Source organism: Myxocyprinus asiaticus, chromosome 15 (genome assembly GCF_019703515.2).
Source record: "Myxocyprinus asiaticus isolate MX2 ecotype Aquarium Trade chromosome 15, UBuf_Myxa_2, whole genome shotgun sequence".
Classification (NCBI taxonomy): Eukaryota; Metazoa; Chordata; class Actinopteri; order Cypriniformes; family Catostomidae; genus Myxocyprinus; species Myxocyprinus asiaticus.
In genome coordinates, this window is record NC_059358.1 from 9146400 (window position 1) to 9164267 (window position 17868).

The 17868-nt window shown below is 37.7% G+C and overlaps 2 protein-coding genes across 3 annotated transcripts; both read right to left on the bottom strand.

Annotated features, from left to right (window-relative positions):
* Window positions 1-372: 372 nt before the first annotated feature.
* LOC127453478 (homocysteine-responsive endoplasmic reticulum-resident ubiquitin-like domain member 2 protein) lies at window positions 373-8917 on the bottom strand. 2 transcript variants are annotated; one of them, XM_051719870.1, is made up of 9 exons: window positions 8828-8917; window positions 7806-8131; window positions 6701-6778; window positions 6252-6353; window positions 3860-4002; window positions 3651-3776; window positions 3239-3562; window positions 3000-3102; window positions 373-958 (listed from the first exon to the last, which is right to left on the bottom strand). In XM_051719870.1, exons 2-9 carry the CDS (start codon window positions 7950-7952, stop codon window positions 782-784), a joined length of 1200 nt encoding a protein of 399 aa, XP_051575830.1. In that variant the 5' UTR covers window positions 7953-8131; window positions 8828-8917; the 3' UTR covers window positions 373-781. The 2 variants fall into 2 exon arrangements, with proteins under 2 accessions (XP_051575830.1, XP_051575831.1); XM_051719871.1 differs by lacking the exon at window positions 6701-6778.
* A 4347-nt stretch (window positions 8918-13264) lies between these two features.
* LOC127453380 (fucolectin-like) lies at window positions 13265-15324 on the bottom strand (the record flags this gene model as incomplete). The annotated part of the gene is made up of 3 exons (XM_051719710.1): window positions 13265-13764; window positions 13997-14155; window positions 15107-15324. Coding segments are annotated over 3 exons (516 nt in total), but the record flags the coding sequence as incomplete, so codon positions are not given.
* Between the last annotated feature and the right edge of the window lie 2544 nt (window positions 15325-17868).

Below are 17868 nucleotides of genomic sequence, written 5' to 3' on the forward strand. Positions count from 1 at the left end.
TAATTATATATATATATATATATATATATATATATATATGACAGTCACATAGAATTATGGTTAATGGCCATAGTGGTTTGCTTGTAACATCACACCCTGAATGGTAAAAAACAATGCATGAATCAGCCCAATGTAATGATAATATACATTAGAGGGCTAGACATAGTGCACACTCACATATGTTGGTGTAAATCAAAAAAGTAAAATGTAAGGTAGTGAGAAAATGCATTAGTCATAGGACATAAGCACATTTAAGGCATTGTGCACATGCACATGAGTGGGTTTTTAAATCAGTGGCGCTCACTAGTGGGTGTATCAGTAATTGCTCTGCTTTATCATATGGAGGAAATAAAACCACTTATTACACTAAGATACCAAACCCTGATTTTATTTAAAAACACCTTATTTCAATGAGATGCATATATTCATATCTGTAAATATTTACTATTTATTTACACACAAGAAAGAGAAAAATTAGTTCTGCACTTAAGTAACTGCATGGTTCACTAGGTCTTACTGATCAATGAAAAAAGTCTTTCGTCACGCAACATGGATAGCACATCCATGAAACCTCATTCAAAACTCACCCTGACTTGCTGAAAAAGGTGGGAAAGAACAGCGTAGGGGGAAGAATTGAACACCATTGAAGCAGCATTACAGACTTGGCAGTACATGGCATACCATGTTGTATTGTTGTTTTTATTTAAATTTTTTGTAGTCTACAGTCTTTTTATGTTTTTTTTTACTCCACTGTGCATTGACAATGTGGAGATGTGTGAGTTCAGTTGGCAGCATGTGGAGGTCCCTCAGGGATTAGCGAGGTGAAGAAAGTGCTGATGAACGACCATGCGGCCGACAGGCAGCCCGGCTGTTGCGGACCTCTATTCATGGGGTCTTCAGGACCTTCCTCTCCGCTGTCCCCCTCGTCATCCTCCATCCCCTCATCCATCATATGCTCCTACAGAGGAACAAAAATAAATAAATAAGAAAGGAGATATTCAAGTTATAATACCCATTATAATAGCTATTATATATAAACAGTTGATGCTATGGTTCACGAGGAATGTATTTGTCAGTTTGATAACATAGTAGTGCTAAACCAATATTTCCGGCCCAACGGTTTAAGCAGCAATATGTGGCCAATTTGAAATGATCAGCATCAGTCAAGTAACTGTAAATTTCAAAATCTAACAACAACATTATTGGATATTGCACATTTTCTGTTTTCAATTTAAAAAAAAAAATCTGAGTAAATGATTGTGTAAAATGGTAACACTTTACAGTAAGGTTGCATTCGTTAACATTACTTATCTATGGGGGGGGGGAATTGTCCCTGTAATAAATGCACTGTAAGTCACTTTGGATAAAAGCTTCTGCTAAATGCATAAATGTAAAATGCTGGGCTCTTGTTAGCTGCTTTTTGAAATTCAAACATGAGTAGTTTATATTGGTCAAAAAAATAAATTTTAAGCGTAAGCCTTTAAATTAAAAGTTTTTAAAGGAAAAGTTCACCCAAAAATGATAATTCTCTCATCATTTGCTCACCCTTATGCCGTCTCAAACTCCTATGACTTTCTTTCTTCTGCGGAACACAAACGATGATTTTTTTAATGATGTATGAGGTGTGACAATGTAAGTCACTGGGGTCTAAAACTTTCAAGCACCAAAAAAGGACATAAAGGCAGCATAAAGGGAATCAATTTGACTCAAGTGGTTTAATCCATGTCTTGTGAAGTGATACGATCAGTTTTGGGTGAGAAATAGACCAAATTGTAACTCCTTTTTTAATACCGGTATCTGCAGTCTCCGTGGCACGTACATGAGAGACGCTTGTTCAAAGTTCCTCGCTCTGCACATGAGTAAAGTGTGAGGAAGTGTGTACGAGATTCTCTCATGAACCCATCGACTTTCATTGTATGGATATAAACACATCATACATACTTATGATAGTTCACCCAAAAATGAAAATTCTCTCATTATTCACTTACCCTCATGCCATCCCTTATGTGTATGACTGTCTTTCTTCAGAAGAACACAAATTAAGATTTTTAGAAAAATGTTGAAGCTCTGTAGGTCCTTTAAATGCAAGTAAATGGGTGCCATCAGGCTGCTGGCTATTTGAAGGTCCAAAAGGCATATTTAGGCAGCATAAAAGTAATCCACACGACTCAAGTCGATCAATTAATGTCTTCTGAAGCAAATCGACAGGTTTGTGTACAAAATAAATAGATAATTTAAACTTTATTAACTTTAAAAAATAAAAAAAAAATCGCTTCCTGCCAGCAGTTGACGCATCAGCGACATAAGCACTATGGCACGTTCACGCAAGAAGTCGGAAGTGCGCGCTTTGTATACAACAGAGGAACGAACTTCACGCGAGAGTTAGGTCATTTTAAAAAGCACCCCAGTGCTGGCCAGAAGCAACGATTTAAAGTTAAAAATGTTTTACTTATCGATTTGTTTCTTACACCAACTTAGCGATTTGCTTCAGAAGACATTAACTGATCGACTGGAGTCATGTGGATTACTTTTATGCTGCCTAAATATGCCTTTTGGACCATCAAATAGCCAGCAGCCTGATGGCACCCATTTACTTACATTATAAGGACCTACAGAGCTTCAACATTTTTCTAAAAACCTTAATTTGTGTTCTGCTGAAGAAAGACAGTCAAACACATCTGGGATGGCATCAGGGTAAGTGAATAATGAGAGAATTTTCATGGATGAACTATTCCTTTAAAAAAAAATCTTAATTTGTGTTCCGCAGAGGAAAGAAAGTCATCCGAAATTGAGGCGGTATAAGGGTAGAGTCAGTTATAAGAGAATTATCATTATTTGGGTAAACTATTCCTTTAAGATCAGGAGAAACATAAATTGAATCAGACGCATCTAAACTTTTGACAGGTATATCGGCATTTTAGCATCTATCAGCAACCCTGCTCTCTAAACACTGGCATCCGTTTCTGAGAAACCCATATTGGTCAACCACTATTACTAACCATCTCCTGCATATCTTGGTTTTGATCAGCCTCGTCTTGAGGACCTTCTCCAGCTCTTGGATTCTGCAACTCTGCTCTAAAGGGAAACCAGCCAGCCTGGTGCCTAGAACATACAAACAAACTTAAGCTATAAGACAACAAATGCTGCATGTTTCATACAAACAATATTTGAGTTTCAGTGATTTGTGCAAAAGTCTGCTCATGTTCAACAGGAAGATTCTGACTAGGATGTGACCTACAGATAAACCAGTAGCATGGCACCGATCACCATGACGAAGCGGCCGAAGGAGGAATAGAAGTAGACGATGCTGAGCAGGATGGCAGCACGTGACACTGTATATATCCAGTCCAGCCAGTCCCGGTTGAGCTCGTCATCGTTCAGCATGGCTCCTCCTTGAGCGTTCATCTGGATGTTAGGGTTGGCAGGGTGATCTTCGGGGGCGGGGTTTGGTCCCAAAGGGACTTCAGGTTCATTAGGCTGTGCTGGCTGAGTAGGGGGGACAGCACTGGGAGTGGTAGAAGGGGCCATGCTGGACGCCTGGGAGGCTGCCATGGCTGCCTGACTGTAGGATAAGATAAGAAGATGAAACGAGAGTGAATGGCCCCTCTTATGAAGGAATCAAAACAAAATTTAAGTAAGAAGTAACTTACTATTGCACGTAATAATGGCGAGCATACATCTGCTGCCACCAAAACATTTGCATCGGCATGTACATAGGGTGGGCGGGGAAGCCTGCAGCGGGACCACCTTGCATGGGAAGAGGCATTCCTTCAGGCCTGAATGGGGAAAAAGACGTCAAAACCAAACCCTGGATGACATGATTGTCCCAAACAAGAGTGTGTCACTGGTGTGTCATTACCTCTGCATCACACCAGTAGGGGCAGGGTTGAGGCCATGTGTTTGTACCGGGATTCCCCGGTGCCGCAGACCATCAGAACTCCCAGTAGGGATATCCTGACTGGGGGTGGAAGCTGAGGAGGACGGACCAGCACTGTCTGAAGTCTAGGAATAAGAACAAAAAAATTTGCATATTTAACAAAATCACTGAATTCTTCAGTCTTAACCAAAGACAGATATGACGTTTTTACAAGTTTTGTTAATTCTTTGCATAGGTTTAAGTGTGTATGCACATGATACTGCTGTTAGATAACTGAAAATCTTTGCTTACTCAATTTGTATCTCTCTTTTATTGTCTTTCTTCTATTCGTTTATTTATTAGACAGAAACCTTTACTCCAGTTCTATCTTTGCTCTATAGTCTTTATTTGACTTTGTTTCTTTGTTCTTATTTTATTGTCGTTTGCCTTTCTCAAATAACTTGAAACAATGTTAATTTAACTGACATTTGTGAACCGTGGTATCAAGAACACTATATGCCACTACTCTGTAAAAACTGAGAGAGCAGGCACAAAGCAAGTTGAGTCTTCAAGTTACTTTTATTCTTCTTCAGATCACAAAGATTTTTAGAAGGATATCTCAGCTTTGTAGGTTCATACCAAGCAAGTAAATGATGATGCTTCAAAAAGCTTCAAAGTTTCAAAACATTACAAAAGTTTGAAAACACTGCAGTCTCTAGGCACAATCATGATTTCAAGCTCGAAAACACTTCATAGTGCTTGACACATGCACAGAGCGCTAGATGGCGGTAGGAAATGTAATCAAGCTTGAAATCATGATCGCCAATGAGACTGCAGACGTCAAGATGTTTATAGTGAAAAAGGAGTTATATTTTAGTCTGTTCACACCTAGTAGGATTGTGCATTCCTACTAGGACTTATTTAACATACAACAATGACAAACCATGGTTTACAGCAAAACTCAGGCAGCTTCGTCAGACCAAAGAGGATGCTTACAGAAGTGGGTTTAAAGTCTTGTACAATCAGGCCAGGAATACACAGACTAAGGAAATCAGAGTGGCTAAAAGAAGCTATTCTGATAAGCTGAAGAAAAAAAATTCAGCTAACGACCCTGCATTAGTCTGGAGAGGCCTGAAAGACATGTCTAAATGAAAGACTAACTACAACACATCATCCCCCAACACTGTAGGGAATCAAAATCTGGCTGATGATTTGAATGTGTTTTATTGTAGATTTGAAAGGCCCAGTCTCACACCCCACACCTGCTCTGACCTTCACTTCACACAAACATAAACACCTCCTGCAAACCCCCCCCCCCCCCGCCGCTACTCAATCTGCACTTAAGATCTGTGAAGAGGAGGTGTGCCGTGTCTTCTGGAAAGAAAAGACAAGGAATGCACAGGGCCCAGACCGTGTTTCACCCACTTCAATAAAATCCTGTGCTGAACAACTGGCCCCCCATCTTCACACTGATCTTCAACAGATCACTGGAGCAGTGCGAAGTTCCCTGCTGCTTCAAACGCTCCACCATCATTCCTGTCCCAAAGAAACCCAAAATCACAGGACTTAATGACTACAGATCCATCGCTCTGATGTCTTTGGTCATGAAGTCATTTGAGAGACTGGTGTTGGTCCACCTGAACAACATCACTGAACCCTTTCTAGATCCCCTTCAATGTGCTTATCGAGCAAACAGGTCTGTGGATGATGCAGTTAACATGGGATTGCATCATATCCTGCAACATCTGGACAGACCAGGGACATATGCAAGGATCCTTTTCGTGGACTCAGTTCGGCTTTCAACACCATCATCCCAGCTATTCTCCGGACTAAATTAAACCAATTCTCTGTTCCCACCTATATCTGTCAGTGGATCACCAGCTTTCTGATGGACAGGCAGCAGCTAGTGAGACTGGGGGAATTCACTTCCAGCACCTGTACGATCAGCATTGGTGCCCCCCAGGGATGTGTGCTCCCCCCACTACTCTTCTCCCTGTATACCAACGACTGCACTGCCAAGGACCCCTCTGTCAAGCTCTTGAAGTTTGCAGATGACACTACTGTCATCAGCCTCATCCAAGATAACGGTGAGTCTGCATACACAATGGAGGCTGAATGTCTCACTGGTGCATTCAAAACAACCTGGAGCTTCAGAAAACATGGATTTAATCACTGGAGTCATATGAATCACTTTTATGCTGACTGTATGTGCTTTGAAATTCAAAGTTTTGATTATCATTCACTTGCTTTGTATGGTTCTACAGAGCTGAAATATTCTTCTAAGTTTGGGTTCTGCAGAAGAAAGAAAGTCATACACATCTGGGATGGCATGAGGGTGAGTAAATAATGACAGAATTTTCATTTTTGGGTGAACAATTTCTTTAATGATACTCACTAAAGAGCTTGAATTAATAGTACCAACAGGGCTTCCAAGAGTTGGGGATGATGGGGGGCTTCGTGAAGCACAGACCAGGTGGACCATGTGATATTCATCTTGCTGTTAGGGTTAAATAAATTCAGTGATTAGACTCATCACAACAACAACAACAAAAAAGTCAAATCATTAGTTTTTACTGTGTTCAAAAAAAAAAAAAAAAAAGGATAAATGCAAAGTACTATTTGAGAAAAACAAAAGTATATTTAATATTATTGTCATGAACTGTACAACAGGAACTGTTCCATTGCTCGTTGGTGCACACTCCTCAAAGCAAAGACCAACAGGACAAACGCATACTTAGTTTCAACAATCATGAAGAAACATCAAACTTATTTTCAAGAATGTTTGTTTTGTCCATATTGCATTTGATTTGATATGTAATCATAAATCAAAGATCAGTAGAGTACCTTTCTTAGCACATCACTCAACTGCAAGTGATCCTGCAAAAGCCGTCCAGAATAGACAAGTCTCTGGTCCTTAGATGACTGAAAGAGGCCGCATAAACATGGTTTTCAATTTACCATAATTAAACTGGTTGAAATGGGTCTAAATGGAAGAAAGACATTCATTTCTGTTGTTTGACTCTTTGAGAGCCTTACTAAAAATAAAAATAATTATCATAATAATACAGTAGAAGGCAGCAATTACAAAAAACTAGAGGAGCACTGGTGGTTAGAATCTTAACTACATCTCTCAGGCAACATACTAATGATGCCAAGCATTCCTGTAAAGCAGATGGCATCTAGCTGCCATCTCCTACAGTCAACAAGTAATTTCAAAGGCTTCTTTTGAAAAGAAAACACTTTTGTCTTCACTAAAGTGTTTTTAATCCATGACCTCAGCTAAAATGTTCATGCAGTGGCTTAAAATTCGAAAAGCTCTTAGGCTGAACCTGCAACAAGAATTATGCAGACACACGAAACGGCTACTTTTTCTAGTTCTGAAGTATAAAACAAAGATTAGTCCTTCTCAAATCTCTGGAAATTCCTAAAACACTGATAGAATGATTACAAACACACTAATTATTTGGTCATAATACTAAAAGAAAAATGCACCTGATGTATACACACACATAAATAAGCTCTGACCACACTTCTTGATGGACAGATACATTTATAACAGGTGTAAGACCCACGTTTAATTCTGTAGTGTTTCATTTCTGCGACACTAGTGTCACCAAATGGAATTGCAAAAAAAATCAAATAAATACACATCGTTATTATTGTTGTTTTCAAACTGATTTCTGAAATCACCCTCATCTGTCACTGATCACACAAACAGAAAGTCCCGCCCCAAACATGCTGTGTCAAGCTGGCTGGGCCACTGTAACAGATTGAATCCACAACAGAGGCAAGTTGCAAATGGCTTACTTATAGTTGTCTCTGCATATAATGATGGAATGGGAGAAATTATCTCTAATACTGAAAATATTACACTCCCCAGCTTTAATCCTAGCTTAGAAAACCACGAAAAAACATGTTTATAATGCAACTCACATTAACATCAACTCACCGGCTTGCTAGGATAAACGTTGGAGATGTGTTTTTTCAATTTCTCCACTGTCCAGTTCAAAAAACAATTGATGGTCTGGTCATCGTATTTCTGGTTGGGTGCCTTAATGACAAGAGTGACGGGGCTGTCAACTGTACCCCGGTCCATGTTTCATAATAAAGAAGCTCTTGCCAGGGATATGTTTTGTCCTCAGACTTGATTCATGACTGATAACAAACTGTGCAAATATCCTTCATGTTGATCTCCGGGCAGTTTCTGTGTAAACATACAACTGGCACCTTCAGTAAGAGGAATGTGGCAAAGGCAGGTTGGGGCACTTTGTCAACCTAGAATGTGGAAGAATCAGAGGGAGATGGAGAATTATATTACTGGTAAATTAACACATGACACTTGGAAACAAACAGTTAACCGGTTCTGCTAGCAAACAGGTCTTTGGTAGATCATCCTCAGCATATGCACATGAAAGAGACAAGATGACTATATACAAGCACAGATCACATGTGACTTTGCAGGGGAAATGTAATCAAAATGCACGTAAAAATAATAGCTTATTTCAGTGATCCGAGCAGCCGAAAGAAATAAGTCCATTCTTATGACATAAAAGCTGAACCAGCTCATTAAATAACATGTGACATTTACATGTATGTTCTTGTCAGAAGCTTTTCAACCAAAGAAACTTGTATTTATCAACATACAATAAAATGATCAAGAAAAACATACATATAGCATGCTCGTGACAGTTACCAGGCAGTGGTAACTAAACAAAACAAAACATATTAACGACCTCAAACTAACTGTTGGTCTGCTTGATTTGCAAAAGCCTTAAACATTTTTTTAATGTTAAATGAACGTTAAATACATAGAAAAACAAACAACCCACATCAGACGATAATGACCAGATAGCCAGTTAGCTACTCAACGTTAAACGTCAAATACCGCAGGAATGTTTAATATGTGGATACATTTATAAACAAAGAGAGTATTTTTAAGTCATTTGAAAAGAAAATGAAAACTATACGCACCCGAATAAATATAATTTCTCTTCACCAAAGATTGTTTGTGTAAAATGGAGTCGGGTGTAACTCCGGAAATGTCGTCAGGAGATCAGAGCGGATGGTTCCGGACATTTTACAACATCTTTCATGAAATGTGTAGCAATGTGTAGGTGGGTATCCTTTATTTTTACAACAATACATATTTGTAAATACAGAATACAACCAATTCTGAGGCAATTGCATAAGGCTACAGTAGAACGGAAAACAAAGAATATAAATACGTTTTTTAATCTCACAAATAAGTGCATTCACATTACATACAGAATACAACCAGTTCTGAAACATTCCTACATCTTGTGGTACAGCCACAATGCAAGAATACCTTATAGACCACATCCCTCTTCCTCCTGCATTTCACATTGATTGAGATTGCTTCAATTGGTTTAAAACCTCCTGAGTAAGTCTCTTGCTATACTTATTAATCTTGTGGTGTCCAGGCATCCATCCGAGGAGAAAGCGATGAAGGTCTATCCAAGCGAAAGCAAACATGCTTCACCATTCTTTCTCCAGCTCTGGGAAATTGGCTTTTTTGCCAACGGATATCCATAGCTCTGAAAAATCGTGATCTAAAAGCCCGGGCACTCTATTTTCACACTCTCTCTCATCCATACATCTGCCCAAAAAGTAAATAACATCCTTCATCCCACACCCTCCACCAACATACTGAAAATCAACAGCTGCAACCTGTAAACCATCCTTGGAGCTAGTTTCGTATCACCATGCAGAAATGTCTTAAATTGGGAATTGTTGAGGATGCTGTCTATCTCTGCAGCACCTGCTTTGAGTTTCTGATTGACATGGCTTCTAACTCTTCAGGTCTTGTTTCTAAATGCCAGTAAGTCCCTACAGGCCACAGTCCTTCTGGAGATACACCAAGAAACAGGGCATGAAAGTTGGCAATCCAGCTGAGACAGGCCTTTATTTCAGCATCATTAACACTGGTTTTTCTCTCCGGGAATCTGGCCACATCAAGATCCTCCAAAACAATTATCTGCTCATCACCAAATGACTGGGCAGCGAGGCAAATGGGAACTCAACAGCGTTCAGTGATAGTGTAGTTTTGGTACCAATAACTTTCTACTTGATATGATCGCACTTTACGCTGGTGAGAGATGTCTGTGTTCCAGCCCCCTGGATGTTCCAGGTTTTGAGGAAACATCACATGTTTGACAACAACAGAGGGTCGGTTACATCCTTGCAAGTGGATTCTTAATACTTCACCATATCCGCTCCACAACGTCTGAATCTTTGCCCCAATCTACAGAGCCTTTGCTCCACATGCTTTCAAAATGAGTTCTTCATGTTCCTTCTTCATTCTAGAAATTAATACATGGTTGAAGTAAAAATTTTATATCATGCATCATTATAATTACTGACAAGTTGCAACTTAAAAGTACTTAAACCTTATTTGTAGTGGAATTATAACCAGACATTAATGTCTAATCAGATAACTATGTAGTTTCGATTATGGGCTACAATGACAACTGAGATGATTTAGGAAGAGCCTGAATAAATAGTAGGCTTTTGTGGTAATTGAATGAATATCAGGTCAAAGTAAATATATATTAATATATATAATCTAATATCTTAAGCAAAGAAGTAATCTGATAATCAGAAAGATGCTGTCTTTGAGAGACACCTTGTTTACATTTACGTTATGTATCTAGAGGTGAAAAGTTTTCGGCAAACGACGATGTTATACTACTTCCGGCGTGTGTGACAATGCATTCTGGGAAATGTAGTCTATAGAAGGGTGAAGCTTACCAAAATCGTCACGAAATGTCCCAATCATATTTCACCCCTAAAGAAAGAAAGAAAGAAAGGTTTGTTTAAGATTTGTTTGCAATGTGAAATTATTATTATGAAAGTTAAGCACATTTAAATCTGCCTCCCTCATATGGAGCTTTGGAGATTTAATTGGTCCTTAAACTAGGCTTCATTTTCTTCAAATAGAAAGAAAACTTGAGACCACATGGGTTTCAATGTTACAGTCACTTGCTGGCTAATGTGTTTGTGGTGTAAAATCTGACCACTCCAAATAAGGGTTTCTAAAAATAGTTATTTAATTTAAATTAGTGGTTTGATTTAATGCATTTTTGGCCTCTCTAAAATGGTTGATTGTTGAGGACTGAATCTGAGTCTTTCCCCTAGTCTGCAGAGATTTTGCTCCACATGCTTTCAGTATTAGTCCTTCACATTCCTTCTTCATTCTAGACATTTAAATTAGTAGAAAAATTGGTTAATATAATTAATCATAATCTTAAATTACAAATTACAACTGAAAAAGTTTTAAAGGTGCACTCGGTAATTTGTTCCTTTTTAAAAAAGTTTTACTTCTATAGAAATTAATTGTATTTTGAAACATAAGTATGGTGACTCACATGAGATTAAGACTCCAGACATCATTCTACATGGAGAGGGTCCCCTTATGGGAGCAGCCATGTTAGGAGGATCACATGACCAGACACATACTACTTGCTTAATCTCAGTAACCACCCTGTTATTGGACACTTTCACTTATGGATTAAATTAATCATGGCTGACAGTGAATAGTATTTTTTACAATGGCATTGGTACCTGAAATCTATTGCATTTGAATGATGTTGCATCCACACCCCTAGGTGTCAGTTTAGGTCCAAGACGACATGAACAAAAATGTGCTGAGTGCACTTTTAAAACTTATTGGTAGTGGAATTATAACCAGACATTAACACTCATATTGGTCTTGAAACCATAGGCTTGATTTTCTTTAAAATGGTCCAGTGTTGAGGACTGAGTTACAAGACCACCACCAGTGGCAGCATTTTCTGCAACAGTACTGCGTATTGCACCGTGATCATAAATTAAGTCAATCCGCAAACAATAATACTTTCTCAGCAGGATAGTAATAGCTACAATTCTCTACTGAAACTTTCTTATTATGCACAGCATGATTAAAAGTTTTCTTGAAAACATTATCATACATTAAAGTGAGGAATAGAATATGTCTAAAAGTAATCTGATTAAGCCATTTGGATTAGTGGCAAAACATTGTCAATAACCAGGAAAACAAATCATGATGATTCTCTTCTACAAGACAATTTACGATGACACGGATTGCTGGGAATATTTTAAAAGCTGAGTAAAAAAAACATATTGGTTTTGAGAAATTCAGATTATAAATGTGTCATGGTATTATTGTTATGACATTATTATCCCCTGTCTGTCTCGTGTTTCGTGTACGTTCTTTGTGTGAGCAGGTCCGGTTGTTAGTGACAGCCATGCGCGAGTTACCGCCGTGCGCTCTCCTGTGATGTCACGGTCCTGTCACCTTGTCAGGTTGGGTTTTTGTCTGATGGGACCATGGCATTATCGTCCCGTCTGTCTCGTGTTTCGTGTATGTTCTTTGTATGAGCGCACGGGTCCGGTTGTTAGTGACCGCCATGCGCGAGTTACCGCCGTGCGCTCTCCGGTAATGTCACGGTCCTGTCACCTTGTCAGGTTGGGTTTTTGTCTGATGAGGACCATGGCATTATCGTTCCCTGTTTGTTTTGTTTCAAGCGTATTGACATTTTCTTCCTCATGTATTTCAGGTGCCTCTGGCACGTGAAATCAGTGTTTCCATGGGAACCATGATTGTTTCCATGGGAACGCTGATCATGCTAACTTTCAGCTGGCGAGCGGCACATGTTCCTTGTTTGTTCATGCCTATTTTAATCCCCTTGTGTGTCATGTCCTTTGCTGGATTGTTAAATGTTGAATGTATAATGTTGCTCAGTGGTGACTGAGTGTTTGAGCATTGTTGTTTGATGTTGAGTAATTAACCTCAATCTATCTGCCTAGTTGGTCCTGTCTTGTGTATCTGTTGGTTGCCCGAATGTCAGGTGTGTGGTTGCCTTCCAGTTTGCTGCGTGTCAGCTGGGCTTCTACGGAGGATACCTCGTCTCTGCCCGTGTGTCAGGTGAAAAGATCGTCTAGGTCTGCTGGGCGTTGTTCCGCACTCCACTATGCTTCAACGGTAGATTCCTCACGTTTTGGTTGAAGTTGCATTTACTGTAAATAAATTCTTTAAATAAAAACTGTTCCACTGCTATTGGGTCTCTGTCTCGATTATACTTTTTTGCCGTTTCTCATATCTCAGCATCTCAGTATTAAGCTCTCTTTGTACTTCTCTGTTTGGAAAAGAGTGCTACATTTTTTAACACAAGCCTGGTGAAAGGGAATGAGGTTAGCTGATTGAAAGCTTGAATGTAGGAGCTTGACATAGACTGACATTGAAATTTGTTCATAGACTTCAAAACTTTTTTCATACTGACATTTATTATTAGCTTATAATGCTTTCATGTTATAAACTGATATGTTTACCAGAAGGGTAATACAAAGCCACAGTGAAGAAAGTTGATCTATTTTACAGTTTGTGTTATGTGTTGCTCTGAATTTTTTTTTTTTTTTTCCAAGACACTCCAGACTTACTCACCAAAGTATTATTCATTTCACAACATACATTCACTACTTCATGTCAAATAACAAGCAGCCAGGTGCTAGCTACAGTTCTCACAGCTGTCTAACATAGTAAGAAAATGTGTGCTGTATTGTCCATTTTCATGTTTCCTTTGATCAAGAGTCACATAAATCTGTATATATTCTACATTGATCTGTAATGTATTTATTAGCTTCATTCTGAGCTCTGTTTAGTTAATGTAAAGCCTTACAATGATATTTAGTCTTAGAACTTTGATTTAGATATTTAAGTAAGATTTTTTTTAAGTGCTTCTCAATCCAATGGTTATCCATACAGTTCAACCTCACAGAGTGTAAGATATTCTTGCTGTCCAGGAATAACAATATTGACAGAACGTCTATCCATCCCATTACATTCAAATGAGGTGGAAAAACCAAGAGCAACTGAAGAGACCACAGCACATCTGAAGAGAGAGGGAGAGAGAGAAATCTTTAACCACAATCCATATCCAGACCAAAACACAGGACTGATCAAAAGCAGGACATCTGGCGAAGTTAAATGTTACTTTATGCAGATGAATGTTTTGATAGTGCCACAGAGCCATTAGTGTTACACTTGTAGGTGTAATCAAATGGATTACAAATATGAGATACAAGATGTGATACATTAACACACATCAAAACTGATTAATTTACCTGGGATTATCATTGCCATTGTTGTCCAGACTGTTTCCAATTCTGATTTCTTTTTCAGGAAAATGATCTGCTCTGTTTGTAATTACAGCTCGAAACACGTTGTGTGTTTTCAGTAGGTCCACTCTCCACCAGGGATTGAGGACATTATCAGTGCAGGAACAGGATCAATGAGGGAAGACACCATCTTTGTTCCTATCAATGGCATTGGATGCAACGTCCTGCCCATAGAGAGTACTTGGTGTAGCTACTCCCCTTAAAGCCACATTTTCCCCTACAACAAAGAGATAATTGTATGGGTGCCAAATGAGAACTTAGTTTTGAATAAACAATTTGTCTTTTACAGTCTGGAAATTAAATACAGTATTTGTACACTTAAGTCACACTTCACTCACAAAAATGAATGAATTCAGTTGCAGTAGATACTGTAACAAAATATCAAACCAACTAGCATTTATTTTAAATAAACTGCAACATTACTGTAACATGCAGTGTAAAACTGCTCAAATATAAAGTATTACTTTATTGCCTCTGTGGTTATTGGATAAAGAAATTGTGTTGGTCAATATGTAAGTTGAATGAAGATGGTTTTGACACTATGCTTTGTCTCTCTTTTCCACTGATTAACTCAAATTCCATGCTGATCAAATCCCTTAAAGGGATATTTCACCCAAAAATGAAAATTCTCTCATCATTTACTCACCCTCATGCCATCCCAGCTCTGTATGACTTTATTTCTTCTGCAGAAAACAAATGAAGATTTTTATAAGAATATTTCAGCTCTGTAGGTCCATACAATGCAAGTGAATAGGTGCCAAAATATTGACGCACCAAAAAGCACATAAAGGCATCATAAAAGTTATCCATATGACTCCAATAATAAAATCCATATCTTAAGAGGTGATATGATAGGTGTGGGTGAGAAACAGATCAATATTTACATTTTTTTGCAAGAAATTCTCCTCCCTGCCCAGCAGGGGGTTGTAGGTGTAGCAACACTAACTAAATTGTGCCCAAGACAAAAAAATAACCAAAACGGCAATTGCGAGTGGGGTGGCCAATGGGGTGGCCAGGCTTCGGTCCATGGTGGCCACAGCCATCCCCTAGCTCCACCCCTGGTTGCCGTTGTTCTCCAGAGAGTTGCCGATGCATATCTCAGCTCTGTCAAGCCTTTCAGGACAGCAGTCTTTTCTGTTAGTGATAGTTATGGAGGTCACTACGTACTTGTCAAGTAAGTCTACCCTCCACCATGTATTATACCATTGCCTAGTTGCAGTACAGGATCCATGATCGTAATTTGGGTCATGAGTGGCGTTACTGGCATCACCAAATGCTGCTCAAGGATTCTCAACCAAGTCTGCTTGTGTTGCCTTGCCATATAAAGGGAGATTTTTGGCTGAAATCAAAAAGCATTGTAGTAAAAATGCAGAGCTTAACAAAATGACTAAATACATATTTTAAAATGTAAAAGGTCGGTTTATTTTTGCCAAACATAATTGTTACGATTATAACAATGGGTTTATATTGGCAATGATTTTAAAAATATGAAATACATTCTAAAAACATCTTCTACACCATATCTGTATAAAATGCATGATGATGAAAAATGTACAATAACGAAAAACAAAACAATTATGAAAAGGCAAACGGTAACATACAAAAGAATCAAACCCTAGCAATAAAATTACAAAAACTTTTTATATAAATGTGACATCCTGCTCTGTGAAATGCTTGAATGTAGAATAGGCTACAGCGGATATGTATAAAACATTTTAAGGATTATTAAAATAATTTGTGTAATTTTAAACTGTACCTTTAGCAGTAGTTGTATCTGTTAAATAAGGCATTGCAAAAATACAAAGCAGGAAAAACATGTACATTTCCATTGTCCTACAAATGAAAATTAAGAAAAAATCTGATTAGTGTTATCCATTTTCTTACTGTTTTTTATTTATTTATTTATTTTTTTTTTACTAATTTTATTTATTGATAGAGTAAAATCATTTATAATCTGATTTGATAATGAATTTACTATTAGAGTTTGTTTTAGGTTTTAATAGAATGTAATTGAATTTTTTGTCTTTTATTCTAATTGTACTTAATTAGTGGGTAATTAAGTACAAATTTTAATTAAAATGAAAGCATGCACAAGAAAGCATAACGACAAGGATAATATAATAATAGTAGCAAATGAATGACATTTTCTAAGACAAGTTTAACTCACTCACCTGTAAAAAGCTTTAAAAGCTACAGATGTTTTCTCAAAGATGACACGAAGTTTACTGGATAACAGGTTCTCATCAGCCTTTTTATAACAGAAAACAACAGTGGGTCAGCTTTTAATGCAACTTTTAAAAGCACTGATACTTTATCGAAACAGGTCATCTGAGATAAATGTTTTAACGCAATTGTAATAAAATGTATGACCGTTGTTTTGCAAATGTATGCGCTTGCAGTAGGTCTGCAATAACATCAGGAAATAGATTATTTTTCTGCTTAGAGATAACGTACAATAAGGCATGAAATTGCAATGCATATCTATCAAAGCAAATGTAATTTAAATGATCTTCACAAATTCTCCAGTTGGCAATGCACAAATTAATGTGTCCAATTCTTTCTGCTCCTTTACCACCATGTGTCAGAGTCTGTGAGACCTATTTTGCAAAATTTATTGCATTTAATCGTAAACCAAGGGGGGAGCCATCATGTACAATCTGCAAAAATGCTCTTGCTTGTACATTCATTAAACCTGAAGAAGAAAGTGGTTGCTGTTGACTGTATTGCTGTTATTGCACCATAATTCCTAGAGTGATCAATAAAGTATCTTAGGTGAAGAAACAGGTATTAGCTTTAAACCATGCTGATGAAGATGTTGATGAAGAGGCCTACCACTGAGGTGTCATCAACATATTAGATGATCCACATGTGTGGATATGCATTATGTGTTTTTCAACACATTTTACATTTTAACAAGCACATTAGCGAACACTTACAGGGATAGTTCACCCAAAACAATTTTGATGGAGGGATCTAACAATCCGAAGGTACCTTTTTTAATAATAATTAAATAGTATTAAATAGGATTATTCAGCTTTTGCAGTGAGTAAAAAGGTTGTGTTATACATATTTTAACTAATAAAAAAAAAAAAAAAAAAAGAAAATCACTACAGCTTTTGAAAATGTCTTTTAATGAACTTCGAGCCAAATTAATAGATCAATCTGCTTTATGTTTTTCTGACTTTGTCCAACTCAAAATCACAAACAAATGCTCTTTTACCATTTTTAACCCTTTTGTTCCCTTAAATAGAAGTAAAATATACAAATAAATTCAAAATAAATAAATCAGCTGCATTACAGACAAAAACAAAATGTACATGTTTGAATGTAAAAAAATAAAAATAAAAAAAAATCTACATTTAATAAGGCAGTAGCATTAAAAGATTCATTTGTAAAGACAAAAGGTTCTGTTAATGAAAAACATTAAGTAGCAATGTCATTTTTTGGATCTGCATTTTTTGCTATTTTTGGATTGCCACATAAGCACAGAATTAAAATTAAGAAAGGTCAACATATCAACATGCTCACATGACAGACTTGCTCTTTTTTGTGAGCAAATTTTTCCTGTGGCAGAGAAGATCCGTTCTGCTTGAGTGGATGTGGCAGTAATGCAAAGAAAGGATCATGCAAGCTTTGATAGTGTAGGGTAACGTCCCTCATTTTCCTTCCACCAACTGAGGGGATCTTCTTTTTTGAGTATTTGTGATTCTGAAAAGTGCATCTGTACTTCATTTCTCACCAACTTAATCTTTTGGTCATTCTGGGACTCCTCTTCTTCACTGAGGCTGTCTGTGTCAGACTGGAGGAGGTTATCTAGC

Coding starts and splice junctions, on each gene's coding strand:
- LOC127453478 (XM_051719870.1), bottom strand. CDS start 7,952: ATGGACCGGGGTACAGTTGACAGCCCCGTCACTCTTGTCATTAAGGCA. Junction 6,779..7,805: donor ACGTTTATCCTAGCAAGCCG/GTGAGTTGATGT, acceptor GGCCTCTTTCAG/TCATCTAAGGACCAGAGACT. Junction 959..2,999: donor ACCAAGATATGCAGGAGATG/GTTAGTAATAGT, acceptor GTTCCTCTGTAG/GAGCATATGATGGATGAGGG.